General features: G+C 40.0%; 1 protein-coding gene across 1 annotated transcript in view; it reads right to left on the bottom strand.

The window, feature by feature from the left end:
* Positions 1–5,082: 5,082 nt before the first annotated feature.
* The window catches only part of LOC126259510 (uncharacterized), a 192,293-nt gene continuing 180,148 nt past the window's right edge, over positions 5,083–17,227 (bottom strand). The window contains exons 4-8 of the mRNA XM_049956363.1: positions 10,610–10,733; positions 9,661–9,825; positions 9,348–9,473; positions 6,481–6,663; positions 5,083–6,028 (exon numbers count right to left, since the gene is read on the bottom strand). Of these exons, the coding sequence (XP_049812320.1) occupies positions 5,925–6,028; positions 6,481–6,663; positions 9,348–9,473; positions 9,661–9,825; positions 10,610–10,733 (702 nt within the window). The 3' untranslated portion in view covers positions 5,083–5,924. The remainder of the gene's footprint in view (positions 6,029–6,480; positions 6,664–9,347; positions 9,474–9,660; positions 9,826–10,609; positions 10,734–17,227) is intronic.

Here is a 17,227-nt window from a genome sequence, read left to right as displayed (position 1 = left end):
GTGCTCTTGAATTGCTGCACTGTAGGTGAATAGCTGGCTTCCCTTGATTTACGTGTTGCTCCATCCAGGAATTTCCATTATTGTTGTGAAATGAAAAACGTAACTTTTCAGAATAGTACCAATGAGTAACACAAATAATTGATCAGAGTAACACAGAGGCTGAGCACTTCAGCAATACGTGGATTGTTCATGTAAATAATAAGGCAACTGCACATATTCTAAAGTGGCTTGTGTTCTCTTTCAGTTATTTTCTTTTCCTTTGTGTGCAACTCATATTTTGCCAAGTCAAGTAATTATTCCTGTTTACTTTGAATTTATGGTGTTGTCATCCTTTACTATCAATTAGCTGATAAGGATAGCATATTTATTGCTCTAAATGTGTGGTTTGAGGGTGGCACTAAGTTTTTTTTTCTACCTTTTGAAGAAATGGGTTGTATAGTTTTCAAATGGTCTAATTAAGGTTGTACATTGTAAAGTACAATTAGCTGTAGATTAATCACACTTACTGTTGTTGTTGTTGTGGTCTTCAGTCCTGAGACTGGGTTGATGCAGCTCTCCATGCTACTCTATCCTGTGCAAGCTTCTTCAACTCCCAGTACCTACTGCAACCTACATCCTTCTGAATCTGCTTAGTGTATTCATCTCTTGGTCTCCCCCTACGATTTTTACCCTCCACACTGCCCTCCAATACTAAATTGGTGATCCCTTGATGTCTCAGAACATGTCCTACCAACCGATCCCTTCTTCTGGTCAAGTTGTGCCACAAACTCCTCTTCTCCCCAATCCTGTTCAATACCTCCTCATTAGTTATGTGATCTACCCATCTAATCTTCAGCATTCTTCTGTAGCACCACATTTCGAAAGCTTCTATTCTCTTCTTGTCCAAACTATTTACCGTCCATGTTTCACTTCCATACATGGCTACACTCCATACAAATACTTTCAGAAATGACTTCCTGACACATAAATCTATACTCGATGTTAACAAATTTCTCTTCTTCAGAAACACTTTCCTTGCCATTGCCAGTCTACATTTTATATCCTCTCTACTTCGATCATCATCAGTTATTTTGCTCCCCAAATAGCAAAACTCCTTTACTACTTTAAGTGTCTCATTTCCTAATCTAATACCCTCAACATCACCCGACTTAATTCGACTACATTCCATTATCCTCATTTTGCTTTTGTTGATGTTCATCTTATATCCTCCCTTCAAGACACCATCCATTCCGTTCAACTGCTCATCCAAGTCCTTTGCTGTCTCTGACAGAATTACAATGTCATCGGCGAATCTCAAAGTTTTTATTTCTTCTCCATGGATTTTAATACCAACTCCGAATTTTTCTTTTGTTTCCTTTACTACTTGCTCAATATACAGATTGAATAACATCGGGGAGAGGCTACAACCCTGTCTTACTCCCTTCCCAACCACTGCTTCCCTTTCATGTCCCTCGACTCTTATAACTGCCATCTGGTTTCTGTACAAATTGTAAATAGCCTTTCGCTCCCTGTATTTTACCCCTGCCACCTTTAGAATTTGAAAGAGAGTATTCCAGTCAACATTGTCAAAAGCTTTCTCTAAGTCCACAAATGCTAGAAACGTAGGTTTGCCTTTCCTTAAACTTTCTTCTAAGATAAGTCGTAAGGTCAGTATTGCCTCACGTGTTCCAGTATTTCTACGGAATCCAAACTGATCTTCCCCGAGGTCGGCTTCTACTAGTTTTTCCATTCGTCTGTAAAGAATTCGTGTTAGTATTTTGCAGCTGTGGCTTATTAAACTGATTGTTCGGTAATTCTCACATCTGTCAACACCTGCTTTCTTTGGGATTGGAATTATTATATTCTTCTTGAAGTCTGAGGGTATTTCGGCTGTTTCACACATCTTGCTCACCAGATGGTAGAGTTTTGTCAGGACTGGCTCTCCCAAGGCCGTCAGTAGTTCCAATGGAATGTTGTCTACTCCGGGGGCCTTGTTTCGACTCAGGTCTTTCAGTGCTCTGTCAAACTCTTCACGCAGTATCGTATCTCCCATTTCATCTTCATCTACATCCTCTTCCATTTCCATAATATTGTCCTCAAGTACATCGCCCTTGTATAGACCCTCTATATACTCCTTCCACCTTTCTGCTTTCCCTTCTTTGCTTAGAACTGGGTTTCCATCTGAACTCTTGATGTTCATACAAGTGGTTCTCTTATCTCCAAAGGTCTGTTTAATTTTCCTGTAGGCAGTATCTATCTTACCCCTAGTGAGATAAGCCTCTACATCCTTACATTTGTCCTCTAGCCATCCCTGCTTAGCCATTTTGCACTTTCTGTCGATCTCATTTTTGAGACGTTTGTATTCCCTTTTGCCTGCTTCATTTACTGCATTTTTATATTTTCTCCTTTCATCAATTAAATTCAATATTTCTTCTGTTACCCAAGGATTTCTACTAGCCCTCGTCGTTTTACCTACTTGATCCTCTGCTGCCTTCACTACTTAATCCCTCAAAGCTACTCATTATTCTTCTACTGTATTTCTTTCCCCCATTCCTGTCAATTGTTCCCTTATGCTCTCCCTGAAACTCTGTACAACCTCTGGTTCTTTCAGTTTATCCAGGTCCCATCTCCTTAAATTCCCACCATTCTGCAGTTTCTTCAGTTTTAATCTACAGGTCATAACCAATAGATTGTGGTCAGAGTCCACATCTGCCCCTGGAAATGTCTTACAATTTAAAACCTGGTTCCTAAATCTCTGTCTTACCATTATATAATCTATCTGATACCTATTAGTATCTCCAGGGTTCTTCCATGTATACAACCTTCTATCATGATTCTTAAACCAAGTGTTAGCTATGATTAAGTTGTGCTCTGTGCAAAATTCTACCAGGCGGCTTCCTCTTTCATTTCTTAGCCCCAATCCATATTCAACTACTACGTTTCCTTCTCTCCCTTTTCCTACACTTGAATTCCAGTCACCCATGACTATTAAATTTTCGTCTCCCTTCACTATCTGAATAATTTCTTTTATTTCCTCATACATTTCTTCAATTTCTTCGTCATCTGCAGAGCTAGTTGGCATATAAACTTGTACTACTGTAGTAGGTGTGGGCTTTGTATCTATCTTGGCCACAATAATGTGTTCACTATGCTGTTTGTAGTAGCTTACCCGCATTCCTATTTTCCTATTCATTATTAAACCTACTCCTGCATTACCCCTATTTGACTGTGTTTATAACCCTGTAGTCACCTGACCAGAAGTCTTGTTCCTCCTGCCACCGAACTTCACTAATTCCCACTATATCAGCCCGCATCTCGTGGTCGTGCGGTAGCGTTCTCGCTTCCCACGCCCGGGTTCCCGGGTTCGATTCCCGGCGGGGTCAGGGATTTTCTCTGCCTCGTGATGGCTGGGTGTTGTGTGCTGTCCTTAGGTTAGTTAGGTTTAAGTAGTTCTAAGTTCTAGGGGACTTATGACCACAGCAGTTGAGTCCCATAGTGCTCAGAGCCATTTGAACCATTTTGAACCCACTATATCTAACTTTAACCTATCCATTTTCCTTTTCAAATTTTCTAACCTACCTGCCCGATTAAGGGACCTGACATTCCACGCTCCGATCCGTAGAACGCCAGTTTTCTTTCTCCTGATAACGACATCCTCTCTAGTAGTCCCCGCCCGGAGATCCGAATGGAGGACTATTTTACCTCCGGAATATTTTACCCAAGAGGACGCCATCATCATTTAATCATACAGTAAAGCTGCATGCCCTCGGGAAAAATTATGGCCGTAGTTTCCCCTTGCTTTCAGCCGTTCGCAGTACCAGCACAGCAAGGCCGTTTTGGTTATAGTTACAAAGCCAGATCAGTCAATGATCCAGACTGTTGCCCTTGCAACTACTGAAAAGGCTGCTGCCCCTCTTCAGGAACCACACGTTTGTCTGGCCTCTCAACAGATACCCCTCTGTTGTGGTTGTACCTACGGTACGGCTATCTGTATCGCTGAGGCCCACAAGCCTCCCCACTAACGGCAAGGTCCATGGTTCATGGGGGGGAACTTACTATTTATACTAATTTAGGGCAATAACGTTTAAGATAAGCAAAATAAAGCTGTCCCTTTGAAAACCACAAAAAGCAATTACATACTACTGACTGCTCAATACTTCACTATTAGAAGTGTATTCATTTCCATTTTGTTTTGTCAAATGGATATTATGACTTTTTTCCCCACTCATATGTCACAAGTAAATTAAAATTAAGCATAAAACAGCGATAAACATCTTGGTAAAAATGGAAATGCGATGTGGCTAGGGCCTCCCGTCAGGTAGGCCGTTTGCCTGGTGCAAGTGTTTCGAGTTGACCCCACTTCGGCAACTAGCGTGTCAATAGGGATGAAAGGATGATAAGGACAACACAATACCCAGTTCCTGAAAGGAGAAAATCTCTGACCCAGCCGGGAATCAAACCCGGGCCGGTAGGTATGACATTCCGTCGCTCTGACCTCTCAGCTAACAGGGGCGGACAAAATCTTGGTTATCAATGAATTTCAGACTTATTTTTGTGTAATTGAATGAAGATTTACTTTAATCCACACCATATTTGGCTTATTTATAATTTAAAGTCTCTCCAGTGGGAAGTTATACAGCTGCTACTTGGTTAATGGGTTTACGTATTGCAATTAGCCACACCATACTGACTACGCTGTGCTTCATACCAAGAGAAACATAGAATGAGAGTTCTGTTCTCAAAATAATGGATTTGAAAATAAACCATTATACAGTAATTACAAATGTTGCTTTGTTTTTGATTTACTGACAGTGTCTTCCTCTGTCAAAAAATTTGGAGATGAATATTCCCATAATATGTATAACATGCATGTCCTTTCTTACTGAAAATTATAAGGCTACCATTATTAATTTCACAGTATGTTGCTGAAGAAATGGTATACAATCTTTTATATTTGTCATTGGAAGGGCATTATTTTTTAATCTAAATTGATAAGTCTTACTTTTCAGACATTTTTATTCAAAACTCACACAAAAAAATCCTTAAATAATTTGAAGTGAAACAAACTGTTCTTCAATTTGGTCCCTTGATTTATTAAGAACCATGAGGTATATTAAACATGACAAAAGTTGAAATATGCCGTCTTTTACATCTTTTATGTGAAAAAGAATGTTTGTTTCATAATAAGGAACAGCAAAATAAAATTAGCAAAGAAATCTTATCACAAGATAGCAGCTGACTGAAACAACATGCAAATGTTGGGAAATACACCAGATTTCAGAACACTTCATTCCTTCATTAGTATTAGAAAGAAAAAATATTGGGACGAAACCATTCTTAAGTATTAGGCAAGATAGGCACCACAATCCTTAGGACAATGAAGACCAAACACTTGAGTTTTCTGTTCTTCAGATATGGAATTTGACAGAGGATTACTACAAAGTCATTTTAATTTCAGAGTTTCAGTTTACTGCAATCTCATTAATAGACATTTTATTTTTTATTTACATTTATTTTAATTTTTGGTTGTTCTTTACTTTATACAAAAACATTTAAAAATTACACTAGAACAAAATTTCTTCAAAACTGAGTATCCAAAGAACACATAAATAATGTTTTGCACATCAAAAAACTATTTGCTGTCTAAGAGCTGACCACTTACTTGCTAGCACTTTTCTTCTTATTAGCAGAAAAGACCATAGTTACATGCATAAAAATGAAGTGGTACCTTGAACTTTACAGAGGATAAATGTGCTGATATTTATAACTTTAATTTAAAAAAGTCACTTATAATTAAAAAACACTGAAAACTGTCAATAGGAGAAACGTTCTTCAGTATGGAACAAGCTGAGGAACATATAAGCAATATTTGGCAAATAAAGAAAGTCATTTGGTTTTTATGAGCTGTCCACATTATTGGCAGAGCACTTTTCCACACGTACATGTCACACCTGTGTACCCTGCACTGCACAACTTGTTCTCCTTGTAGTTTCAGGGAAGAACTTCCAGTTAGGACGTTCCAATCTCTGTGCATCACTATGAGCTCGATCTGAAAACAAGAAAAGATATGGCACTTATTTTTTCTGCTTTTGTGGCATTGATCTTCAATTTAATAAAATAAATAGTATTATTGTTGAATTTTGTCACATTCGACCACAGCCTAATGTCCATGTAGTGAAAATCAACAACAATGCGAATTTTAGTCATTAAAGCCAGAAGTTTGTTTGATAAAAAATACATTGTTCATATTCAAAAATGCTAAAAATTAAGAGAGAAACTTCGTAAAGTAAAATAAAATTTATATGCATCAAGCTATTGTGGGAACTCTGCCACAGTGATAAATTTTATGGCTGAAGACAACTGTATTACAATGGAAATAAGGCAATGGTTGTAATTATCAAGTATTAATCACATACAAAGCATTTATCATTTTCTTCAAACTTAATACATTGATTGTGCAGAATTGTACACAGTTTGCAACTACATTGGATGTATATTTACCTCTAAATTTCATCAGCTGTGGAGATTCCAAAATGTCAGAGTTACATTCTGTGGCAGTCCTTGTACGGTGAGGTAACTGAGTGTGCCTGAACGATGCTATTGATGTCAGTACTGAACGGGCACTGGAAACAGTCTGTGTTGGATTTCTTTCAGGGAGACGGAGTCTATCATGTTGTTCAGAACCTGTAAAATACATAATGTATTATTAAATTTAATAGATATTGAAAATTTCCAAAGTAATTACTACTACAGAGGAAAATTCTGTAGTGATTGTTTTAGCTTATGTTAATTTTGTGTAAATTAAATTAGTCATGAGCTAAAAGTGACATTTCCATTGAGAAGCATCACAAGTAAGGTATATCAGGTAAACAAAACAATGTTTGTAAGTGATAAGAACTCGTTGTGATGTAGTTTATAGCAATATCAATAAAGAAATTAAATCAGATATTCATATCTGAAAGTTAGAAAGATAGGGCAATCCAAGAGCACAGAAGAGAAGACTGGAAAAGAAGAAGTCACTCAGAACACAGACCAGAGATCTAGACCTGATTCAAAGGCAGCAAATTCTTATCTTTTGTCTTCTTGTAATGACAAATATACACTGGTGTCCAAAATTAAAGCAACAAATGGAAATTTTGCAAGGTTGCATTTATTTCTCCACAAGACAGTATAAATAGATGATAGTAAAGTAGAAACAATGTAAAGAATACAGAATGCAAACAAGTGCAACATGCGTAACGATAGACAAAAATGTGCTTCATTTTTTCCAACTTAATGGATTTGCACACACATTCTAACAACTGGTTAATGTGCTCAGTATGGGATGTGACCACCTCTGGCAGCAGTACGAGCCTGACAACAATGGGGCATGTTGTAAATTATTTCATCAGTCTTATGATGAAGCAATAATGCCCTTTCTTCCCGCAGAGTTGCTCTCTTCTTGGAGAGTGGTTAGTGGATGCTGAGGTGACACAAGCTGCCTCCCTAGTGCATCCCAGACATGCTCTATGGGATTCAAATCGGGAGAGTGAACAGACCACGTCATGCTTGCAGTATCTTCTGTTTTCAAGAAAACATCAACCACATGTGTTCTATGATGTCGAACATAAATAGTAAGTCTAGGCTCACGGCACCTTGCAACAATGACGAATGAGGTCCCATGATCTCTTCACAATACCGGACAGCAGTTAAACCTTGCCAATTCACCTGTCCAATTTTATGAAGAGGGACATGAGTGGTACACATAATCCCTGTCCGCACTATTAGGGATCCTTCTTGATATCTCTCTCTTTCCACAACATTTGGGTCCCAAAATCATGTTCCACATTCCCTCGAATGCGAATCCATTGAGAATCACTCTCCAGACTAAATCAGGATTCGTCACTGAAAACAAGATTGGCCTGCTGTTTGACCATCCCAGGTGACATGTTGATGTGTCCACAGGCATTCCATTCAGTGAAGATATGTCAGAGGTAGATACACAGCAGGGCACTGCCGAAGCCTTCTGCACACCATTTGCCTCCATACAGCACATCCAATGGATGCTGCGAGCTCAAATGCTAGTTGCTATGTAGTGCAAGGTGGTACAGTCATGCCCTTACAGCAAAATAATGGTCCTCTCTTCTGAAATCAAACAAAGGAAAATCCAGGATGGAATGTAACAATATTAGAGAAGGAAAGTTGCAACTCACCATATAGCAGAGATGCTGAGATGCGATAGGCACAACAAAAGATTCACACAATTATAGGTTTTGGCCATTAAGGCCTTTGTCTGCAGTAGACACACATACACACACACACACTCACACAAACGCAACTTGCACACACATCTGCAGTCTCAGACAACTGGTTTCAGTTGTCTGAGACTGCAGACGTGTGAGCATGTTGCATTTGTGCGAGTGTGTGTGTGCGCGTGTGTGTATGTGCGTCTATTGTTGACAAAGGCCTCAATGGCTAAAAGCTAGGATTGTGTGAATCTTTTCTTTTTTTTGTGCCTTTCTGGGCTCAGCATCTCCTCTATATGGTGAGTAGCAACTTTCCTTCTCTAATATTGTTACATTCCTCTCTTCTGAAGTCACATTTCAGCCCTGTCCTGGTCTTTGGGATACAGTTTCAGTCTGTGTTAACTGTTGCCACATCTGAGAAACAACAGAACAATTCACATTAAGCCATCAAGCCAAATCAGTTTGTGACTGTACTGCTTCCTTTCTTTCTATGGCCCTCCACTGTAGAGAGTCTGGTAGGTATCTTCTCTGTGCCATACTACACCACCTATGACTGTGTGCACAGCAATTGTGGATGTCACACTACACAGCAAACACTCTTCATTTTGTAGGTGCCCTGATGTCATTGTCAGCATGGTTGTCCAGTGACTGGAATGCCATCTTCTGTGCAGAACACGATTGTACAGACATCTGGTTGACAGTTTGTATGATTATATCGTGGATTAGACACAAATAGGGAAATAGCAGTTTGTTGCTTTAATTTTGGACACCAGTGTAGTAAAAATCTTGACAAGCTACCCTATTTTACATTTTTCATCATGCTCCTGTATCATACAGGATTGTTTAAGATTTTTTCATTAAGAACTACCATCACCTACATTGCATGTGACAGAATAATTATAAATGAAAAAGGATGGAGACAGAGATTGCTTTGGTAATTAAGTAATCATGCCTTCTGTAGCTTCTGAAGGCACACACTGTATTTATTTTCTCCTTAATCTCTACAGTTTTACATTCGATGAGTTTATCATTTTTTACTTGATGCCACGATCAAGGCCCTTCCACTTCTGGCCATATCAGATTTTAACACTTTTCACACACTTTGAAATGTAGAACAAACTGTATGCAATAAAATATATTTACCTGAAGACATGAAGAACACATCACTGTTGAGACGATAGCTTGTAGGTCTGCCCCTGAAGGTCGAAGCAACTGACGGAGGATTTTCTGATTGTATGTCACAGCTATTGATGTCAATATCTGTTAACACTGGAAAAAAAATCTGGTTTTATTTGTGTACAAGTAGTGATACACAGGTAATAAATTCTTGTTCCTATAACTCAGACCTATATTTCATATGAATGTTTAAAACTGATGACTGTTTCAAATGACACGATATGGCACAGACAACTCATTGGAAAATTTAAGGGTAGAGCATAATGCTCAAATCACTTACATGAAAGTCTATTTTCCCTGTCAAAGTGCTTGCGTAGGAACCATCTTTCATCATCATCTGCGTCTGCACACTCTGTTCTTCGGCGATCTTCAGTTCGGAGATGCTGCTGACGATGATGCTGTGCCAGGTCAGGAACACTGTCTGATAGCTGTTGCTGAAGGTGACCTGCACAAAAATTAATGTTTGAGTTACAAATGTATACGGTAGTTTATTGTATCTACTATATCCAGCAGGTATTAATACAATTGATCTACAAGAACTGAATCTACTCAATGTGAGAATACTTCCCAGAATATGCGATTTCATATGAGCTGTTTATTTTTTAGATTTCTTTAGTGTAAATCACTTTCAACCTAGTGGTACTCAATCTGGAGATGGCAGATATAAACTCTACTGCTATAATATTTTCTCAACATCAGTATTTGTGGATCAAATGGACAGGAGACAGTAGATTACAATTCTTGATCACAGGACTGCATATCAAACCTCTCCACAAACTCTTATTGAGGGAGAGCATGTGCTGTTAATAGCAATCTATCTGTCTGATTAGAGCTTTAAACTTGGTGCTAACTGAGAGGAGTAGGGTGTGTATTTATCCTTTCATCTTCTCCCTTCCTTTATTTCCATGCTAATCCATAACAACATGAACTCAGATCTATATTGTACATGCACTCAACAATCACCCACAGTGTTAAGAAATGCCAGTGAGATATGACACTGCAGAAAAGGATTGAAACCATATCTTAGTGCACATAAATCCTTCAGATGAATGGCTAGGTGGATCAGCTGAGAAGGGTGTTCCAGTTCATTGTGAATCATTGTGTAGAAACCAGATTTGCCCTACCCCTCCACCTCAGTCCAAGACACAGTGGCTGTACAACTTCTCACTTTTAGGGGTTTAATGATGTAGCATGAATCTGAAGAAGTAACGACAATTATCTGTGCTTACCAGAGTTCCTGGTTAACAACCAGTCTTGCAAAGGTGTTCCACGGTGAGGAGTTGGTGATGGCCAGCCTGGGTTGTGAGATCGTCGTAGAGCACGCCGCCGCTCCTTGCTTGCCAGTGTACATTCCTGAAATTACAGACAAACAACAGTCAGTTGGTTACAGTGCAGTACTGTACATGAATTGCCTGCAATAAATTAAAAACAGTGAACACTCCTGAATTAAGGCACCTGTCTTCAGTTCTGACAGATTTGTCTGGGCTATCAAGGTTACTCAGCACTGTTATCTCACAACATTCTATCTTATGATGGGAAGTGTGTTTAAATATAAGCTTGTAAGCTTCTAAAATTGTATTCCATCACATCAATAACATTACAAATTCAACTTATGTGAACACTAATGTCTACTTTTCTGTCAGTATAGAGGTCACTGGGGTCACATTACAACCACTCTCCAGAGTGAAAATTGCATAGTACAGTACTGTGTTAAACATCTTGAAGCATAAGTTCAAGTGCAATGTACTTCTGAATAGACATTTGTGACCAACCCACTTGATCTTCCAGCCTTGGCTATTTATCACACAGATCTGAGTCTGTTACTCCATTTCCAACTGAAGTACAACTGTGCAGGTTCCCCACAACGTATTCCTTTTGTTCATGTTACTACTGGGCTTTAAAATGTGCAAATTTTCCGGTAATTCCACTTCGTTTGAATTAACATGAAAGTGTTGGGGGGAGATGATTGAACAGCTGATGTGAATGTCAACTGGAGTTTGGATGACTATGAAAAACCAAATAAAATCATACTGAGATTGACATGTATACTATCTGATCAAAAGTATCCAACCACCCCAAGTAATTGGGAATCGACCACTAGACGCCACAAGAGGCCAATATAAAAAAAGATTTTTTTTTGGCTGGGGGGGGGGGGGGGGGGAGGAGTGCGGAAGGGTACTGTGTCATCAACAGTGAAGCAAAGAGCAGAATGGGCTGGTCAGGAGAGATCAATGATTTCGAATGGGAACGGGCATTGGATTTCACCTGAGCAACAAACCCATAAGAAGGACATTGAGTTGGGTCCAAATCTGTAACGTTCAAGTCGATTGCTGGTGATGTGATTATGGAGTGAAAACACAAAGGAACAACCACGGCTAAACCAGGACCACACAGACCACAGAGATGGTGTATATAACTGTCAAATGGAATTGAACGAAATCAATCGACATGTTTGTCAGAAAATTGTATCATGCTTCAAGTCTAAATATTTGTTAATCTTCGTGCATAGTTCTGTAGTTCTAATTGTCAAAGAGGTTTACTAAATTGTAATTTGCCCTGACTAACCTCAGCCTAGCAAACCATGAGTTTCCTCGTTCTGGATTTGTATATTATGAGCGTACTCGCTGCCTGGGAGCTGTTTAGGTTACTGCGGCTCCCGTAGTAGCAGTAGATGCACGCTCCAGTTGTTGTGTAGTTGCGTGCAGCTCCTGCTGTTACGGCCTGATTCCGGCCCTACCCTAAATCGTTCTGCGGAAATTTGTTTCCAGTTTATTTGACGTTCTAACACACTCTTGCTGTGAAAAAATAATTAACTGTAATCCTCTAAAAATTATTTTCATCTCTTTTCGTTACAAGTGTCTCCTGCCTAGTGTTTGGTTTCTTGTACAATAATACTAACGTCTTAATTAGACAGGTAGCACACAGAAAACGATGTCTTGAAATGGTCGGTCCGTGCTGCAAGCATCTCGTATTTATTTGTTTCTGCTGCCAACGAGCGTTTTTTTCACGTCAATCTACCTTAAGCTCTAATACTTATCTTTTCGCTGAGGTCTTTGTCGCTGCGTGTATGCTAGCTCAAACTTTTCGATAAATGTGGATTGGTCTGTGAGCGCGTGTAGATGACTCAGCGTCATCGTGAAGTTCAAAGACCCGGACTCTATTCCCAGTCTTGCACATTATCCATTCCAGTGCAAACGTGTCGGCATATGTGAAATAACCAACCTTTAACCGTTACAAATTTGGGCCCAACTTAATGTCCTTCTACAGCGAAATGCTTCATTAAACAGAATTACCGATAACTAGGACGTAGATGACAGACGAAATTTGACAGTACCTTCCTTTTTTTTCTTGGTAAATCCTCGTAGTTTCAATATCGTGCTCAAAAGCTTCTAGTATGTCTATACATGTGCGTCCAAAATGCATAAAGTTTGGCGCTCCAGTCGTAGCGACTTTTGTTCATACTCTTATTTCCGATCTAAACAAAAGAATCTGAATGAGTCAGCAAAAACGCCTAATAATAACAAGCAGACTTGATTGAAGGTCACAGATAAACTTGATCGAAAACTAATAAATTAGCTCCATATATGACTGGAAAGATTTGCGTGCCAGCCAGAGGTTACATGGTACTATATACCTACTTTCTACACCAGTGTTCTTAATGATTTTTTTTATTTGCTTCTAGCATACAAACTTTTTAGCCATCACAAGTTCTTAATTATACTTGCGTCAAATATGTATATACAGATACCGAAAGCTCTCGGAGACTTTGCTGATAACTAACCTACTCCTGAGAGACGTTTTTTGCATCAGTACACGTCCTCTCTCCTTCATTGGAAGTTTTCCTTTTAAGGTTGAAATGGCTCTGAGCACTATGGGACTTAACAGCTGAGGTCATCAGTCCCCTAGAACTTAGAACTACTTAAACCTAACTAACTTAAGGACATGACATACATCTATGCCCGAGGCAGGATTCGAACCTGCGACCGTAGCGGTCACGCGGTTCCGGACTGAAGCGCCTAGAACCACTTGGCCACCGCGGCCGGCTCCTTTTAAGGTTACGGAATACGTCAGGTGGGCTTCCTCTGTGCTTCACAAATAAACAAAATGACTTTTGTCCCTGATGGAGGCATTATATGATGCAGAGGATCGTTTAAAATGCTGGCAGGAAATAAAATTTGAATATAATGCTCTCAATCCGCAGTCATGCGCGTCATATTTCCTCTGTAAGGAAGACGTTACGTTCCAGGTCTCTTTATTCTTTCCTGCTTCTCGATGCATCATGTCTGCGTGTGTGATGCATCTTTACGCTTTTGACCACGAACTTCAATTTACTTTTACTTAGGAATTTATTGCCTCGGTGTGAAGGCAGCTGAAAATACACATCTGTTTACGACTGTTTACAGACAGCTGCAAACAACTATTAGGCACGTCGCATCGGTAATTTATTGCCATCTTTTTTCAATGTGAACACCGCGGTGTATAAAATCTTAATACAAAACACATAAATAGTCACACACGTTAATGCCGTATCCGACGTGGTCATAAATCTGCGACTTTCGCTAAATAAAGCTATCTGTAGTTTACGCTTTTAGATTCTGCTTTACGACATACACAGAACATGTTCCTTCCACTCGTTTCTGTTCTGTGAAATTTTCTTTGTTATAGATTTCACGTCTAATTTTGCTCTTATGTACACGTTCCTGATTTTATCTGATCTGCTACACATTTTTACTGATCTGAGTAGCATCACTTCTAATGTTTCCGATTGTCTAAGATCCTTCATTCTTGGAGCGCAACAGTCTGATCCATACAACGAGGTGGAAACTATCATTAGTTCATAACCTGTCTTCTGCTACTATCGGGGTTCTTGCAGTTGTCCTTGCGCTCTTTTGAATGTTACACGGACAACGGTACATCATTGTACCAAACATTTGGCCCAACTAAGTGAAAATTCTGACTGATTAATGAACAGTGATGCTGTGTTCTAATAGCATTTGGGATACATATAGGCCATCACCATTGATTACACAATACAAATTACAGTCATAAAGAATCTTGTGCAACCAATCAGCTTATACAATGAAAGACTCGTTTCACAGAGCTCATTGGTCTTGTACAGGATAGATAGTTAGGTCCCTGCATCAAGTTTTTTTTTGTTGTTTATGATTTTTCATTCCACCTCTGCAAGAGTTGGTGGGTTGCAGGAGATCACAGCCCTTTCAGCAAGTAGTTGTAGTCTACGCTATTGTGTCACCCTTTACTTACAACTGGGTGTTTATTTAACTTTTTAGGATTTTTAATTGCATGCAGACGAGTAGTTGAGAGGAAGATGTTGCTCATTAAATTTCCTTCATTCCAGATCCCAGAATTTGCCTTACCGTTGGGGGAAAAAATTCTAGGTCGAAATAAACTCCAGCTGGAATTGTTTGCCTGTTGTTCAGCTTATATATCTTCATATTTTCTCAGTGATCTTGATAATGTTATATCGTGATCTTGGAATTTTGTTGATGTAGAAAATTTACGTTTAATTCTGTAAAAGATGAAAAACTTTTAAATCTAGTCGATGTAGATAATATTGCCTTCTTCTATAGGAGTTGATTGAAGTAATTTTCGTCGATAAGTTGTTCTTTCTACACACTCGACAAAAGTTTAGAGTGTCGTTGAGATTACCGCAATTACTTCATACAGTACATCCTTTGAGATTTGTACAGGGTGTTTCAAAAATGACCGGTATATTTGAAACGGCAATAACAACTAAACGAGCAGCGATAGAAATACACCGTTTGTTGCAATATGCTTGGGACAACAGTACATTTTCAGGCGGACAAACTTTCGAAATTACAGTAGTTACAATTTTCAACAACAGATGGCGCTGCAAGTGATGTGAAAGATATAGAAGACAACGCAGTCTGTGGGTGCGCCATTCTGTACGTCGTCTTTCTGCTGTAAGCGTGTGCTGTTCACAACGTGCAAGTGTGCTGTAGACAACATGGTTTATTCCTTAGAACAGAGGATTTTTCTGGAGTTGGAATTCCACCGCCTAGAACACAGTGTTGTTGCAACAGGACGAAGTTTTCAACGGAGGTTTAATGTAACCAAAGGACCGAAAAGCGATACAATAAAGGATCTGTTTGAAAAATTTCAACGGACTGGGAACGTGACGGATGAACGTGCTGGAAAGGTAGGGCGACCGCGTACGGCAACCACAGAGGGCAAGGCGCAGCTAGTGCAGCAGGTGATCCAACAGCGGCCTCGGGTTTCCGTTCGCCGTGTTGCAGCTGCGGTCCAAATGACGCCAACGTCCACGTATCGTCTCATGCGCCAGAGGTTACACCTCTATCCATACAAAATTCAAACGCGGCAACCCCTCAGCGCCGCTACCATTGCTGCACGAGAGACATTCGCTAACGATATAGTGCACAGGATTGATGACGGCGATATGCATGTGGGCAGCATTTGGTTTACTGACGAAGCTTATTTTTACCTGGACGGCTTCGTCAATAAACAGAACTGGCGCATATGGGGAACCGAAAAGCCCCATGTTGCAGTCCCATCGTCCCTGCATCCTCAAAAAGTACTGGTCTGGGCCGCCGTGTCTTCCAAAGGAATCATTGGCCCATTTTTCAGATCCGAAACGATTACTGCATCACGCTATCTGGACAATCTTCGTGAATTTGTGGCGGTACAAACTGCCTTAGACGACACTGCGAACACCTCGTGGTTTATGCAAGATGGTGCCCGGCCACATCGCACGGCCGACGTCTTTAATTTCCTGAATGAATATTTCGATGATCGTGTGATTGCTTTGGGCTATCCGAAACACACAGGAGGCGGCGTGGATTGGCCTCCCTATTCGCCAGACATGAACCCCTGTGACTTCTTTCTGTGGGGACACTTGAAAGACCAGGTGTACCGCCAGAATCCAGAAACAATTGAACAGCTAAAGCAGTACATCTCATCTGCATGTGAAGCCATTCCGCCAGACACGTTGTCAAAGGTTTCAGGTAATTTCATTCAGAGACTACGCCATATTATTGCTACGCATGGTGGATATGTGGAAAATATCGTACTATAGAGTTTCCCCGACCGCAGCGCCATCTGTTGTTGACAATTGTAACTACTGTAATTTCAAAAGTTTATCTGCCTGAAAATGTACTGTTGTCCCAAGCATATTGCAACAAACGGTGTATTTCTATCGCTGCTCGTTTAGTTTTTATTGCCGTTTCAAATATACCGGTCATTTTTGAAACACCCTGTACAATACCTTATAAACAAAATAAACTTAATTCCTCCTGAAAACAAGATCGATTTTGGTTAGTTATAAAAATCATTACAAAACAAAGCAGACTCTCTCCGAAATGTCATCTTGAAAACAAAAACAGTGAAAATCCTTCTCATGATGACGATTATTAGTCTTTGGTAGTGAATATATCCTCCGCGCGCATGGATGAGTTCTTCAACTCCGCGAGGCATGCTCTGGATGAGACCCTCAAATTTATCTTGGGTCATGAGGTCCACTGCTCTGTGGCAGTTTGAGTAAGGTCCTGAAGATTGTCTGGTGGATTCGGACGCTGCGCAATGGCCACCTTGCATGCTCAGTTGCACTTATGTCATGGGAGTGTGCTGGCCAATGCATTCGGTTCATGTCGCGTCTTTGAAGATACCGAGACACTGCTAGAGCATGACGCGGTCTAGCACTGTCATCGACTAGCATGAATCACCGACTTCACAATATCTGTAGCGCCTTACAATCGTTTGTAGAACCTCTTGAATGTATCGGGGACCGGTCAAATTGCCGTAGATGAGAATTAGAGGGGTCCGCCGTCCCACCATTATTGCCGCCCAGA

This window comes from Schistocerca nitens, chromosome 5 (genome assembly GCF_023898315.1).
Source record: "Schistocerca nitens isolate TAMUIC-IGC-003100 chromosome 5, iqSchNite1.1, whole genome shotgun sequence".
Lineage (NCBI taxonomy): Eukaryota > Metazoa > Arthropoda > Insecta > Orthoptera > Acrididae > Schistocerca > Schistocerca nitens.
The sequence above is the reverse complement of the archived record's forward strand: the minus strand, read 5'-3'. Positions and strand labels throughout refer to the sequence as shown.